This window comes from Strigops habroptila, chromosome 18 (genome assembly GCF_004027225.2).
Source record: "Strigops habroptila isolate Jane chromosome 18, bStrHab1.2.pri, whole genome shotgun sequence".
Classification (NCBI taxonomy): domain Eukaryota; kingdom Metazoa; phylum Chordata; class Aves; order Psittaciformes; family Psittacidae; genus Strigops; species Strigops habroptila.
This window is the reverse complement of record NC_044294.2, coordinates 4,696,267-4,712,336: the sequence shown is the minus strand read 5'-3', so window position 1 is coordinate 4,712,336 and position 16,070 is coordinate 4,696,267. Positions and strand designations below refer to the sequence as shown.

The 16,070-nt window shown below is 49.8% G+C and overlaps 1 protein-coding gene across 1 annotated transcript; it reads right to left on the bottom strand.

Annotated features, from left to right (window-relative positions):
- Nucleotides 1–354: 354 nt before the first annotated feature.
- Nucleotides 355–6,061, bottom strand: TCP11 (t-complex 11). The gene is given in 11 exon segments (XM_030473393.1): nt 355–1,049; nt 1,051–1,102; nt 2,617–2,717; nt 2,719–2,785; nt 3,223–3,368; nt 3,370–3,386; nt 3,661–3,758; nt 4,505–4,597; nt 4,600–4,640; nt 5,538–5,702; nt 6,057–6,061. Coding segments are annotated over 11 exon segments (1,065 nt in total). The 3' UTR covers nt 355–769.
- Nucleotides 6,062–16,070: the final 10,009 nt, after the last annotated feature.

The window sequence follows — 16,070 nt, the reverse complement described above, 5'->3', positions numbered from 1 at the left end:
GGCTGCTGGGCAGTCGCTTTGGTTGAAGCTGCTCTGTCTGCACTTAGTCATAATGATCCCATAATATTTGTCTCATAATATTATTTTGAGACAAACTCATTTATGCATCAGAACACATCCACTGGTTCTGTTGAAGATCTCCAGCCACTTTGGGTATGGAGATGGTGAGAGAAGCTCATTTTTACCCCCATTGCTGTGCATCTGGAAGGATTGTTCCATTGAGACTGACAGGACCCTCATTTACTAACGATGAACAGTAAAATCACAGCACCCAGTGGTTCATGGGACAGCAGCCATTGGGTCTAGTATTTACCCAACAGAGATCTCGAGCTTGCCAATAAGTAGGACATTTTCATGATGTGAAATTAGAGCAAGAAATCCAGACACTGAAATACAGGTTAAAGTTCCCATTTTCATGTCAAGTGAAATCTGGCTGATGTGAAATACTAAATACACCAGGGATTGCTAAATTTATACCATATGTTCCATTTCTAATAATTCAGTCAAGTTTTCAAGCTAACATTGAACCATATTGAGCAGATTTAATGATTTTAAATACTGTGTGGCTTTATCAAATGCAAACAGCATCCCTGGGCTGTGACTAAAGCTTCAGCAAAGTAGGTTACAGGCCCATGGCAGAATTAACACCTTGAATTAAAGCACCCTGAGCTGCTCTGCAGCTTTCTCAGCTCCACATCCTGTTGCCTTCCCCACCAAATAGTGGCAGATTTGGGGGGAAAAGAAGCACTACCTTTTGTAGTTGAGAGGTTTATTCAGATACAGACATGCAAAGAGTCACTTCCCAGGAGTAATGCTGTGGATTTGTCCAGTTGATTTTTACAATCTGAGGCATGATTTGAGATACTGTGGGATAAAGTGTTCCACCTCTTGAGTCTGGTTCTGCATCTGGGAGAAGCACCTTCTTGACAATTCCTGAGTGGTGAGGTCCTAACTCCTGCCTGTTGTGGTGGATCATGCTTCCAAACCTGCTCCCAGCTTCCAGCAGCTCTTCCTGAACAGGATCAAGGCTCTTCAGGAAATCTTTCTGCACTCTGTCCATCAGGGGAAATGAAAAGGCAGAGGAAGGAATGAATGTGCTGCTCTGTAGGGGGAGGAAGTAAGCAAACAAAACTAAATCTACAGTCAGCACAGGAAGCTGGTTTTGAGGCAAAGGCTTTCTCGTGCAGTCAAGAGATCTGAAGACAGACACATGGTGGTGGGATGTTGTGGACAAGTAACACAGTGGGTGGATTCAGGGACACAGTGGATTAGTGTGTTCCTCTTCCATTTGGAAGCAGCTGAAAGAACCTCCAGCACAGGAACCAAGGTGGACGTGTGACACATGGAGAGTACTCAAGTACCAGGGGCACGTGCCTTGTGTTCACTTTGTAGCTGCACTAAGGAAGGCTGTCACTGGGGGACTGTGCTGAAGGACTTCACAATGGTCAAAGCCATCAAACCTCGTGTTAAAATGGAGCAGGTCAACAGTAAAGATTCTTCACCCATTCCAAGAGCTTTTGTACTGCACTGAATTGTCGAGCATCTTCAAAGGGAAATGGAATACAGAACTCCAGAGCCTGGGATTTATCTTGCCTGCCACAGCAGCATTTTGAAATGGAAAGCATGCAAGAACCTTGCTGAGGAGCACAGAGCTGGTATTCAGCTATCAGCTACTTCAGATGTTCCTGCATTTGAAGTGAGTATGTGGAAAACGTTGATAGAGGCCAAAAGTACAGGCAAGATGTGGGTTTGATTTTTAGACACAAAAGGGGGACAGGCTGCCTGGTTCTTGCAGCTTCTCATGCCACCCCATGGGAGAGTCAGTGCCATCACACACTGCCCAGCCTGTAGTTTATCAAGGTTTGGTTTAGGTTATTAATTCAGCTTTCTGAACTACATCAAAACAACCTGCTCTGACATGGAAAGAAGAAACCCAAATAAACACTGTGGTGAAGTCCACACGGGCTGGGAAGGATATTTAACTAGATGAAGCAGTGGGCAGGAAGAGCCTCATCTTATTTTCATAGCTGATAAAAGCTGGTCTTCCATGTGGAAATAATCCTTCTGTAGCATACAGGCTGCCAGTGGCACTGCATTCTCAGTTAGCATTCTGAGTACTAATAAAAGGTCAAAATAAGCAGCTCTTATCCAAAGCATTTGAATAAATATTTTCATGGAGCAGCATTTCAGGGCAGCCGAATACCAGCACTGCACTCTCTAGGGATAAATAGTATTTAAAGATCTTAGCATGGTGCTTTACTACAGTCAGTGATTAAGCACTCACTCTACATCCTGGCCTAAAGATTGCAACACTGCCTAGGAAGAGACCTTGCACTTGGGCCTGTTTAGCTTTTAGCAGGGAAGGGAGGATTAAAGAGATTTTCCAAAGCAATTACTGTTTGGAAGCATTTCAGGGTGGAAGAGGAAAATCAAGGCAGCTTCTAAACCATGTTTCCCTGACCCACCTCTCCTGTGCAGACTATGTGGAGGGGCCAGACATGAACCTCAGTCTAAGACCTCTCCTCTATGCTCCAGGGTCATTAGTCTAAACCTAAATTGTGGCCTATGAGTGCAAGTGGCTTCAAGTTCAAGTTAGACTTAAGCTCAGAGGCTCACCAATGATGTGCTGGGCTGTGTTGTCCTTGTCTGCGATGCTTTTTATCTGGCCTTTCAGGGAAGTGTATGCTGGGGTAAAAGCAAAGTAACCCAGCTGAGGGAGTCCTGCTGACCTCCTGGAGCGCATGGTCAATGTCTTCTAAAGCTTCTTCATACCTAAATCATGCAAAGGTACACGCATTCTGGCCACAACTCACATGGATTGGGGAAGGGAGCTTGGAGGCACAGAGTCTCTCCATGTGCGTGTGCAGTGTCATCACAGCCAGCTGTGGTGACCAACATTCAGGCAGAGCTCTGTGAACTAAGCTTCCCCCCCGGCTCTTTGGCAAGCATTAGGCTGCCCTGTGGCTGACCCATGAAATGGTGATCAGCACTACTCATTTTTGCCCTCTGATCAAGAGGGGACCATTGCTCTAGAGTTAAGTCCCAACTGAAAATGCTGGCTGGCTTCCCCTACTCCTTGCAGTAGACCTGGCTGCTATTTGGATCTCAGATTCTCTTCCATGCCTAGAGGAAATTCCTGCCACTTATCCCACAAGCAATCAGTGCCTTCATACTCACTCTTCTCCTTCTGGAAAACTCAAAGTAACCCACCTGGTATTCTTGTACCTTCCAGGAGGACCTTTGTTACCCTTTTCAGCCTACGTACAAACCCAGGTAAACCACATAAGGTGCTTCACAGATACTTCTGTGTCACTAGCAGGACTACAGCTATGATGGCAAACTCATTCACCTGTGCTTGTATTTCCTGCCTGATCCATAAGCAGTGTCTGTGAACACAAACCAAATGAGCCTGTGGGTGTGGAAACAGCAGCTGTGATAACTTGGCAGATCTCAAGCCATGGAGCAGAGCTGCAACACTCCCATGAAGCTGAGTGGAAAGCAGCTGCCTGGCAGCAGGGAGGTTTAGTTTTGTGAACCATCCAATTGTTTCACAGAGGGAAAACCCATGAGTAATGCTTCATGGTGCAGAGGGGACAGAGTCTGGCAGTTCTTCCTGTAGAAGATGCAGAAGCTGTAAAGGCATCCAAGCACTTCTCCTACTTCAGGGTATTCCTTTTGCCCAGGCTCCCAGCAGAGCAGATTCATGTATCCTTGATTTAGCATGGATGCAAGACTAGGCACAGTTGTGCTACTGCTGGCTGTGGGGTGGTGGCTGCAAACTCTTTGATGTGGACGCTTCTGCTGGTGCTTTGCACAGCAACACTCTCATGTGATCCACGTTATCTAGAGTGGGGTAACAGAAATGGATCTTTGCAAGGACAGAGTGGTCAGGTTAAGTCAGTTAGAAGCAGGTATGCCATGCTGCAAGCTGAAGGGGATGTGTGTCTAGAGGGAATGGCAGGGAATGGCTTACACCATCACTAACATACAGTATTCATGTCCTGTTGCCAGGGCACAGGGTTAGGCTACTGTGGAGAACATTATATTGGGTAGAGGCCTTCAGTCTCCAAAAAGCACTTTTAATGGAGTCTGATGAAGGAGAGAGGCAGCCAGAGAGAAATTCCCTATAGCCTAGCAAAAAAGATGCCTAGATCAAATGTAGGTTTTCCTTTTTAAATCTGCCTCCTAACATCATTTTGCTCACTCCTCTGAGGATCTCAAAACACTTTAAACTCCTGAGAACTTCCAGTTCCTCATGAGAAAGCTATTAGCTCTGATATGCATGCAGAAACTGAAGCACTCTAAGTAACTTCTCTTCTGTGAGGTGTTAGTAAAGAGCCTTGAGGAAGTGACCCAGGAGTGCTCCAGCTCTTAGAAGCACTTCTCTCATCTGTTACTGAGCACATGATGAAAGCATCAGCTTTGGAATACTTAGGTTCCCTTCTAATGCTTTAATAACTCTTGTAGAAGGAGCAGTTCTCCTTTCCCTTCCCCAGAGACTTACTAGGCAGCTTACCCAAGAGTTCCTAGAATCTCTTCTGTTCATATTGGACAATGTGGTCTTGCAAATGGGAGCAGATGCTCTGGGTGGTAAATTCAGCATATCCATTTTCATCAGGCCCAGCACCCAGATAATCACCCTGAGATGAGACACAGTGAATTGAAGGTTTAATACTGGAGTAAATGCTGTAACTGGAGCCATTTTAGAATGCTGAGAAAGGAGAATTTAGATCCTCTGACTCAATTCAATTTTCTTACAAAAGGTTTTTCAGTCTAATTGGAGTGGTCCCTAAAAATTAGTCTTCAGTCTGGCTTCACAGTTGGTTGTGCCATGGCACGGGGACAGCAGGACCTGCCCAAAGAACCAGCAGTCTCCTTTTGTTCCAGGAACTCCACAGTTCTCCAGAGTTGCTCAACAGGAATTGAGGTTGGCCTTGTATGGAGATGAAGCTAACTACTGGGAACACAACTTCTGGGCCACACTGTTGCTTAAAGCTCAACTCTAATGACTCACTTCAGGATGTCTGGCTACAGTTTCAAATCTTGCAAAACTTCCTTTACCTGCCTGAAAGAGGAGTTATCTCTCTGGAGGTTAATGGAAAAGCACAGACTGAAAAAGCAAACTATATGCAGCTTCATGCCCTCTTAGAACATGTGTCTTTTAGTGCTAAATTATGTTCTTATTCACTACATTGTACACTTATTTAAGTAGATACAGCCCCTCATATACCTAAAAACATGTCTTCACATAGAGAATTGCAGTTTTTCTTTGGCAGACACTATACCAGGAAGGGCCTACGGCTGCTACTGTAACCAACAGCTCAAACAAAAGCTTTCCATTCTTTTGGTAGATTATGTGTTTTAAAGACCTGGGACCAGAGAATGAGTTTCCTTCTCAGGCAGGTTTCAGAAGGTGCAGTTGTGTCTCCCTAGAAATTAAATGGAGCCGACTTTCTCCTCCCTCTTACACATGTTCACACAGGAAAATCGGATGTAAGGGGTGATGTGGTGATTCAGAGAAGACATTCTAAGGTAACCATCTTCTCTGGGTCAGGAACAACTCAACTCTTATCTCCTGCAGCAGCTGGATTGCCCACGTGTGGTCTGGGGTTCCAGCAGGGAGCTGTTCCTCCACACTGTCCCAAAAGGCTTTGTGCAAGGTCTCCTTCACTGGGCTTTCCAGTCTAAGAGAGTCTTTACTCCTAACAGGCAGCAATACACCTCACCTATCTCTAACTCATGGAAATCTTCCTCAACTTATATTTTCTAAAGTGGACTCCTTCCTTTCAACCCACAGCACTCAACCTGTCTTAACAGAGAGGTAAGAAGAGCATAATATTTTTCAAGGAAACTCTCCAAGCCCTCAGAGAAGATCAACAGAATGTTTCTCTGGCTAGTGCTTGTTTTTACCATGAGCATCGGTCACTTAAACAGATCTTCAGCTAAATGCAGACACCTCAGGGGAGATCCGCACTGAAAAGTCTGCTTTGTTCATGTCAAAGTCACAGCTTATGCAGCTGAAGCCTCTAAATCGTTCAATATTAGTCTTATCTGACATCATATTTATGAACTTCTTAGTAAATCACAAAGCAATGAATAAATTAAACAAGCTCCAATGTATTTTTTTTTTTTATATATTTCAGGAGCCACCTTATTTTCTTGTTACTTCTCCTGTTACTTCTAGTAACAGTAAATTCCTGTTACTTCCACAGCCGGATCCAAATCCACCTCCTTTCCACGTTCTCCCATGGAAACATAACGTGCCAGAGAAAAGCCAAGCCTGAAAATCCACACATACACCCCAACACGTCTGGGAGCCGCTGCCTGCGCTTTGGAGTCACCATCCAGCGGGCTTCCACGCACGATGGTCAGCTTGGAAATGTCAGAGAGAGAACTTGTGAAGGGCCGGCTGTAGAAAAGCACAATACAAGCGAGTAAGAGAAGGAGCGGTAACGCGGGCGAGAATAAGGTTTAACAAAATCACCGAGCAACTTCTAAGTGACAAAGTGGGGTTTTACAGACAAAACGCTTCGTGCACGTGTGGAGGGACCCTCCTCGCCCTCGTTCTCTTTCTCCTTCTCCCACGGAGCGCGGCTGACACCTAGTGACGGCGGGGAGCGGCGGCCGCGGCTCCGCTACCGCGGTCCGTGTGAACACGGACTTACAGACGCAAACGTTCATATTTAACCCCGCTCAAGTCCTGGTGGCAGCGCTGAGGGAAAACCCCCAGGCTCACGCGTACGATGGCCCCGCTCCCACCCCTTGCTCCGTACCGGTCCGGCAGCTCCTCGCCGCGGGGGCTGCTCGGGGCCGGGGCCGGGTCTCTCCCCTCACGGAGCCGCCATCAGCCCCGCGCCCGCCACAGCTTCAAACGGGACCGAGCCACGGCGCGACGGGCGGGGGGGAAGGGGCGAGCCCGTTGCCGTGGTCTTGGGGCATGTCCTGCACCGACCCTGAGGGCCGCCGCACCTCGCTGGCGCCCAAACACACTGCGGGGCGCTGCCGCCTCCCGAGTGCGGCCTCGCTGATGGAGCTCGTCGGGCCGAGCACCCCTCCGCGCTGGCGCCTATGGGCCGCCCCGCAGAGGGGAAAGGCTGCAAGCCGCCGGGTCCTGTTCTCCCCTCCCTCGCGAATGGGACGCGCCGGGTGCCGGGCCGAGGCGGTGCGGCGGGGCTGTCCCATTGGAGGCGAGAGGGGACGCGGCCTTCTCTACCTGTCCGCGCCATTGCGGTGCGCTCCGTGGGCAGGAGCTGCGAGCGATCGGGGCGGCCTCGGTCTGCCCAGCGGGGCTGGAGCCGAAGAGCAGCGGTGGCTGTACCCGGCCGCCCTCGCTCTCCGGGAAGGGCAGCAGATCCCCCATGCCCCGCGGGCTGGGGCCGAGCGGTCTCGTACCTGAAGGCTGTGAGGGGCTGTGGCTCAGTGCCGCTGGCAGGGTGTTGGAATCAGGCTGGTTTGAGGGAATGAGGTGAAAAGGGGGACTCTACAGAGCCGGAGAGGCTCCAGAGAGCGCTGCTGGGTCCGCAGCAGTGGAACATCCTTCCTCCTCACTTTACCCATCTGGGTTTGTCCATCTTTCCTCCTGGTGGACCCAGAAAACAGTGGCTGACTCCACTGCTATAACCACCCCTTGACTGCACTGGGATTGGGATTAAACCTTCTGGAGGGCAAAACACCCAGTCTGGGATGAGGCTTCTTGTGTGCCAATAAACAAGTTGCCTTTTTAAATCCTTCCCAGCATTTATTTCCCTTCTTACTGTATTTCCTAAGCATCCAGTAACACCCACTTGTGCAGTCTGGGATGGAGCCGGGAAGTTCTGGGGCACCATGGGGCAGGGTCTCGCCATGCCCCTGGCTCCACACACATGGTGACCTGCGCTCAGCCCCATGTGTGCGAGGGACAGGCATGAGAACCAGCGCGCTCGGGAGCTGGGGCCTTGATCCACCCCTTGTAAACCAGCCCTGGCACAGCTCCGTCTTCCAAAGCCTGTGAAAGGCTTCAGATGTCTGGGTGTTGTGGCTGGAGAACTGCAGAGGATGAAAGGCACAGGGCTGGAACACCATGTGAGGAGGGACAACACCGTTACCACCCCTAATGAGTTACAGCTTCACAGCCGGGCTGTGTGAACGCCACCGCGGCTCCCAGCCTGCTGCCCATGCAGAGCAAAGTAGCCCAGGTGGGTTTAAAGGTTTTAAGGACCTGCCACCATTGCACTGGGTTTGCAGCAAGCTGCGAGTGCAATTAATGCAGCTGAGCTGATGAGTTGTAACCCATTTAGCTGTCATAAATGATTGAATGCCGGGAGCAGCCATAGCCTGAAATGATGTCTGTCCTGCTGTATCCGTGCAGCACAAGGCTGTGTTGGAGTGATCTTAAACCGTAGTTCTTCCCTGTGAGGGTGCCCAGAGAAGCTGTGGCTGCCCCATCCCTGGCAGTGTCCAAGGCCAGGTTGGACACAGGGGCTTGGAGCAACCTGCTCTAGTGGAAGGTGTCCCTGCCTGTGGCAGGGGGTTGGAACTGGATGAGCTTTAAGGTCCCTTCCAGCACAAACCACTCTGGGATTCTGTGATTTCTTCAAGCCACTGGGAGCTCTGGAAGTCATCCCATCAAAGAGCAATAAGGGAAAACTGCTTGGCTTGGGCAGCGCTGCAGCTACATCAGATAACGACTGGTCCTTGGCTTGCAGTGGATGCTGCTGAGAAATGACCTGAGGAAACCACCCATCCTGGAGCACAGGCAGCTCTTTCTTCTCACTTGAAGCACCACGGGGCCTGTCCAGTGTGTGGGGTTTGCGCTGTCCCCAAGGGGAATTCACCCCTGGGGTGAATAGAGAGCTCTGTGGTGGAGCAGCACAGGCCTCAGCACTGCTTTCTGTGCACTCTGCAGGCAGGAGGACACAGGTTTTGGTTGTGGGATTTATTTAGCTTAACTGTTTTCCCAAGAGAACGCGTGTCTCGGTGCAGCCCTGGGCAGAAGCAGGGCTGGCTGCTCACTGTGCACAAGCTGACAATTGTGTCAAACTTTCTGAAGAGACCATGTATGTGATGCTTTGGAGAGACAACTGGAGCAGCTTTTGGTGGCTCCTGCATCAAAAACTCAGCATCAGGAGAAGGTGATGGGGCTCTGTGCATGTGAAGCATCCATGTGGGGGGTCCTCCCAAAGAGCTCCTACACCCACAAATGGGGGCACAAAAAGGCTTTGAGGGGTGTTTGCTCTGCTCAAAGCCACAGGAAGGGGCAGGAAAGCAACAGGTCATGAGAAATAAACCCAGTAAAGCTCATTATGGGACCAGTCTGGCCCCAATCCTACCCAGGAACTCCCCCCAGTGCTGCCTGTTCAGCTTTGTGCAATGCCAGACCCTGCTTCTTCCCCTTTCTGCTGCTCAGCTTTGTGTGACAATGCTGAGGGTGGGGAAATAGCATTTACAGAGAACAAAACAGCACAGCTCTTGAGGTGACTTGGGTTTGCTCACATCTATCTGCTTCAGTGCGGGGTCTGCCACTCCTAACCCATAAATCCTGATCCCAGAGGATGCAATTGAATGTATTTAAATATACATGCGTTTGCCCTGCATGTATTTCCCTTCCCAAGTGACTGGTGACATGAAGAATTGTAATAGCAGACTGTATTTGTAGTGCATTTCCTACAGATTTCTGCAAGGGAATCCAGTTCCTGGGTGGCTTTAATTTGCCACAAAGGCACAAGACCTCAGGAGCCCTGGTAATAGGCAGGGTGGGGTTCTTTTTAATCTACTGTTTTAATGAGCTCCATCCATCTTTCTGATTAGATTAATCTCATTTCAGCCGAGCCATCCAGCTGAAATCCCAACAGAGGAAATGGGGATTTTGAGTCTTTCAGGATGAGTGTTTGAGTGTCAGGCAGCCAACTCCACAGGGACATTTCCAATTTGCCCTTTTATCACCTCACAAGTTTGTAACCCTGATGATCACACTGGAAAGGGACCATCCGAGCTCTGAACGTGTCTGCATCACCCACAGCATCAATGATGTGCTGTGGAGAGCCCATGTGTCTCTCCTGTGCTCTTTTTGAGCAACTCCCCTAAGAAAACAAAACCAGCCCAGCAGGGAGGGCTCAGCTTTCCAAAACAGCTCCCATTTTCCCTACAGGAGCAGAGAGAGCTCCATGGCTGGAGCATCTTCTTCAGCAGAATGGCCACGCTTCTGCAAACCCATCAGCATGACCCCGTTGGGCACAGTGAGGCAGCAGAGGGTGGGAAGGTTCCACTTGTTCAAACAAGCTGCAGCCCATGGAAAGGGAAATGGAGTTTTGGTTTAAAAGCTGGTGTTGATTTTTCAAGCCTGACAAATGTGAAAGTCTCCATTTAGAGGAGTCGAACCAACAGTGAAATGGGTCCCTGTCTGCACACCTACACACTGATGGAGGCAGCTGAAAGCGAACTTCCTGCTGAGAACTGATCCAAATCACCTGCAAGCACAGTGCACCAAGCTGTGAGCAGCCACCCGGCCGGGGAGGGCTCTCTGCAAACATGCAAACCCTGTCCCAGCATGAGAGGTGAAGCCCAGCTGGTATTACAGCCCCTCACTTCCAAAAAGTAGAGCTTGGAACCTACAAGCTACAGCTTTGGCTCTGTTATGAGAAAGGCAATCAGGGGAGAGGGCAGAAACCATTATCAGGTGTTTTGGGAGGGTGTGGAGGGCAGAGGCAGGAGTTTTCCTCTGCCCCATCAGCCAGGAAAGCTGTTTTTGGAGGAGCTCCTGGGGTTGTTTTTATGCTGGATGCTGGTGGATGTGGGAGCAGACAGCTGGATCCTGAGGAGCTCACAGCTTCCCTGCGGGTGGATGAAGTGGTATTGTCTACCTTGTCCAGGTGAGAAGGGGTTGTGGTGTTGGGTCTGCTCTAGCCTGATTTTGGTTTGGATCCTTTGGAGAGGTATGTGCTGCAGTGGTGGCTCTGGGGTGGGTGTGCAAGGTGTGTACGTGCTGTAACACACCACATGCTTCACCAATGACTACAGCATCTATTAATTCCCTTCTCCAAAACTGGTGCGTGACCTTTTCCATGAGACATCCCATACACATGAGCTGGCTGTTGCCACCTCAGTCACGACACACATGTCCAAGCTGTGGGGACTGGCCACTTTGAGCAAACCATCACCCATCCTGTCCAGCCTCTGCGGCCAGCTCCTGAGCTGGGGGCATTTCACACTGATCTCATCATCCCCCACTTAGGGGATGGGTTGGTGCTGGGTAAACTGAGGCTTGGAGAAGTTTGGCTTGTGGTCACATAGGCAGCCTGGCTGGAGCCCAGGCGTTGTGGCTGGATGATGTGCCCAGATCCAAGGAGATGCTGCTAGTGCTCTCACCCATTTGGACATCCCAGGACCCAGAATCAATTTTGGGCTCCATGTGCTGGCTCTGGGTAATCATATTTGCTAACTTTACTTAATTATCTCTCAGTGGAGAGCTCAGTTCTGGTGACGCTGTGGTATGGGGAGGCCCAAACCACACACAGTGCTCAGGGAGGGATTTTGATCCCTAAAAAAATAACAAGTTCAAAGGTGGGTTTTGACTTAATGCGGTTTATCTAAATTGCTTGATGTTCGTTAATCTGGATTAACACAAATGCTCTTGGAATGGCTGCCTGGGGAAGGGTCTGCTCTGCTGTTGGGATGAGGACAAGCTTTTCTAGAAATGAAAGGTTTGAGCTGGAAAAGGAAGCAAGAGCCAGGTCCTGGCTGGTGCTGAGTGCATGTGAGCCCTGTGAGGCTGTTTCTATCCCTGTTATCCAAGGGGTCCCTCAGCACCCCCATACACTAATGACTGATCAGCTTCCCCCGCTGCCAGCAGAGGATTAGTCTCCCTGTTCTTTCTGGGGTGATGTGAACCCCGCTTTTGGCTGTCGTGCCAAAGCAGTTGGCACCATTAGTGAACATGAAGGTAAACTGGAGGTCAAGCCCAGATTTGAAGGTGGTGGTGGTGGGCGCGAGCGTGACCCAGGAGCCATGTGATGTGGGTGACGTCCTGGAGAAGCAGGTGATCTCCCCGTCCTCCCCTTTCCCCAGGGCTGGGATTAGGAGAGATTTTACAGCTGAGTGCCTGGCCTCATGTTAAGTTTAGGTTTGCGATGGCTCAGCCCCCCAGCCCCTTGTCAGGAAGGACTTTTGGGTCTTTTATGGCCATTTTGCATGCCAGCAGGGCAGTTCATGCCTGCCAGGGACCTGACCATGGGAGGGATCACCCCTCTGCCATCCATAGGGACTTCTTCCCACCTTGAGAACAGGCAGAGAAACACCCAGTGTGGAAATTGGGACTCATGGAAGAGGATCTCAAAGCCCAGCACTCTGGAGAGGGTTGTCTCATGCTTGTGCATTCACCTGGGATCTGGGTGCACTTTCTTGCCCTGCAGAAAGCTTCTTGTGCAGCCTCAGGCTGGTCCTTGCACCTTGGAGCTCGGTTCTTCCCATGCAACAGGGAGAGCAACCCTTTCCATCAGCTGCCTGGGATCGAGGATGCACAGGTGCCGTGAGGAGAGGACAGACATCCATTGGGTCAGCTCCATGAAGGATCCAGCTCTCAGCAGCCACAAGTGGCAGCAGGAAAGCGAAGTGCTTCTGCTGAGCTGAAATGGAAGTTGTAAGTGGGACCCGAGCACTGCCCAAAAACCAAGGGACTCCCTCCTCCCGCTCCTCCCCTGCCCCAGTGCAAACAGCAGATTAACAATTTATTTGACGTGTTGTGGCTGGTTGGTTTCTTCACCCGCTCCCCTGATCAGAGGGAATAAACGTTGCAGTGTGCAAGAATGTTCATTTCAGGTGAGGGTAAATATAGAAAGGAAAACCTGCTGAGAGCACGCCATTTATTTCTGCGTTTGGAAGCCTCTGCTCATAAACAGTCAGTCATAGCCATTTGGAAAATCCCAGCGTGGTTTCCTTGGCCATCCCAGAAGAACATTTACTTTCCTGTAGGTTAAGAAGTTCGTTTTAAATTAAAAAAAAAAAATTAAAAATAAAATAATGGCATCTCCCTTGCAGCTGCCCCCGGGTGTTCAGGGCTTGTTGACACACTGAGGCTGCTCTGTTCTCATGTGAAACTGCTCCGGTGCAGGATCGCAGAGATCCTGTAGGGCTTTCCCAGCTGGCAGTGCTGGGGGAACGTTGTTCTTTGGGTTCCCCTTGTTCCCCAGAGTATCATAGAATCATAGAATGGTTTGGGTTTGGAAAGAACCTTAAGATCATCCATTTCCAACCCCCTGCCACAGGCAGGGACACCTCACACTAGAGCAGGTTGCTCCAACCTGGCCTTGGACACTGCCAGGGATGGGGCAGCCACAGCTTCTCTGAGCACCCTGTGCCAGCGCCTCAGCACCCTCACAGGGAAGAGCTTCTTTGTTATATCCAACCTAAATCTTCCCTGTTTCAGTTTGAACCCATCACTCCTTGTCCTGTTACTACAGTCCCTGACGAAGAGTCTCTCTCCAAATCCTTGTAGGCCCCCTTCAGATATTGGAAGACTGCTTGTGCTGGGCTTGGGATTTTGTCAGACCTTTTACCCACATGCAGGGTTAGAACACCCAGGTTTTGGGGTGAGGATGCAGTGTGGTACTTGTAGGGATCTTGAGACCCCTGTGGCTCAGAAGCTGTGCTCAGGAGGCTGGGACAGAGGGATTGTCCCGTCACACTGAGCTCGTGCTGGACCAGAAAACCTCTGAGGGTTTTGGGAGAGTGTGCCAAAGACAACAGGACGGTGTGACTTCAGGAGCATCCCTCAAACAAGCCAACAGCCAGGGTAAGCCTGTGCCACGCTACTGCAGCATGGGAGAGACACTCCAAAACAGCTTCATAGGAGGGGGCTGAGGAAGGTCTTGCCCAGGCCCTGCATCCCTCCTCTATCCCGAAAGCAGCACTAAGGAAAACCGTGTGGGGAGAGCAGCCAGCTTGAATTGGACGGCTGCCCCACGGCTGCTCTCCGTGGCTGGCACTGGCCAAGCAGGAGCCAGCTCCCAGCTCTGAAGTTTCCTGCAGTCAATAAGGGTCTCTCCGTGTTTTCCACAGGCTCTGGATTTGGCTTGGGTTTGCCTCGGTTTCCGAAGGCAAGAGGCAGTTAAGTCTCTTGGAAGAATGAATTAATTAGCAAATGCCTTTGGTCAGGTCAGTGCCCTCGAGCAAAAGCATGTTTCATGCTTTAAAGCTGTGCCTCTGCATCCAGGTAAGCACTGAAAGGCTTGTGTTACCCTCAGTATTTTAAGAGCTTCACATACATCATCCTGGAGGAACCCTTTCTAAAAAAAAAAAGGAGGAAAAAAGCCTCCCCCAAACGTTGTGTTGACTCTAATGGTGGCATTTGTATAAGCAACATAATATTGACGCAGTTGGCTGAGGTCTGGCTGGGGCTGTTGGAAATGAACTGCTGCCTTGTTAAATTGTCACTGGAAATGCAAGTGGGAAAAGGACTCACATCTTACACATAAAATGCTGCTTTACTACAGCAGGAAAAAACTCAGGAATTAATAGGTCTCCTTCTGCTCGAGGATGTTGGATTTAACCCTGAGTAAGATTCATAAACTATTTTAAGGAGAGAAGTGCTACTTTTAAACACTTGCGTCTGGGTCCTGCAGTTAAAGTGGTGTCACTGGTGCTGGGTTAACCCTTAAAGTCCTCATGTGCTGGCCCCAGGATCATGCAGGCACCGCAGCCTGATTCAGGCAGATAGGGCTCTCATGGAACATACGGACACATCAGCACCTGTCCTATGTGTGAGCTTGGTTTTGACGAGCACAATGTGTTCCAACAGCTTGTGTCAGAAACATTTCAGGCCTCAAATTCTTTGACTTTGAAGAAGCTCTTCCCTGTGAGGGTGCTGAGGCGCTGGCACAGACTTTTCCCAGAGAAGCTGTGGCTGCCCCATCCCTGGCAGTGTTCAAGGCCAGGTTGGACACAGGGGCTTGGAGCAACCTGCTCTAGTGGAAGGTGTCCCTGCCAGGGGCAGGGGGGTGGAAATGGATGATCTTAAGGTCCTTTCCAGGCCAAACTATTCTATGATTTAACCTGAACCCTGAGCTTGATTTTACCTGTGTGGGATATAAAATACATTTAAAACAAAACATTTGCTCCAAAGCTGTGTCTGGGCTGAACGAGAAGCAGATGCAGTATTGCTAAATCCATCTGGGGGGTGATTCAGTGCACCCCAAAACACTCCTTTTGATTTCAGTAGCTGTAAGAGCTATTGTCAGGCTCTCTTCAGTGGGAAATGTGATTAACAGGGCCTTAAAGAGTGACCTATCACTTTCTACCCAAAGTACCTTCCTTCTCCACCCACATCTTGATGCTGTGCCAGTTGACATACATATGCTCATGGAAAAGGAGGATGAGATAAAAGCCATATGGAGCGTGGAGCAAGTCAGTGGCACGGGGTCCACCTCACCAGTGTAATTATACATGCTCCAGTATGATTTCCCAGTAATTATTCTGGAATAAACCCCTACCTATTTCTGTAAGAGCTTATGTCACTTGGAAAGCTGTTATAAATTCAGCTGGAAAAAGGGACCCTTATTCTGGGATCAGTGTGGTTAGTGGTTAGCTGGGAACGGGGCTATTCCTGGTGCTGCCATCGACCTTCCTGGTGACGCCGGTTAAGTCACCTTACCTCAGTGTGTGTCACCTTCTGCTGCAGACTGGGAATTACAAACAAGGGCACTTTGGGAAGCTCCGTGACACTGGAAAAAAGGTGTCAGAGCGTGACAGGCAGTCATTTAGTGGGACTTGGGGCTTTTTTATCCACCTCGGAGGCATCTTGATAAAATTGGTCATTGGGGGAAATGAGGAATGGAGCTGGGAGCTGGTGATGGGGTCTGGTGGAGCTGATCGAGTCCAGGCTGTTGTTGTGTTACTGGGAATACTGTATTTTCCTCTGTGTTTTTAAAATAGTCTATTCTGTTCTAAGTTCTAGACCACAGGCTCACTGGGGCATCAAAATGTCTCTGCTGCTGTCTTGTGCCAGCTCCTTCTAGTGTGCAGTGCCAGGGTATGGTACCAGCACCCATCACCCTAACTGCTGGGTGCTCTGGGTGCAGTGAAGAGCTCAGGTCCTGCCT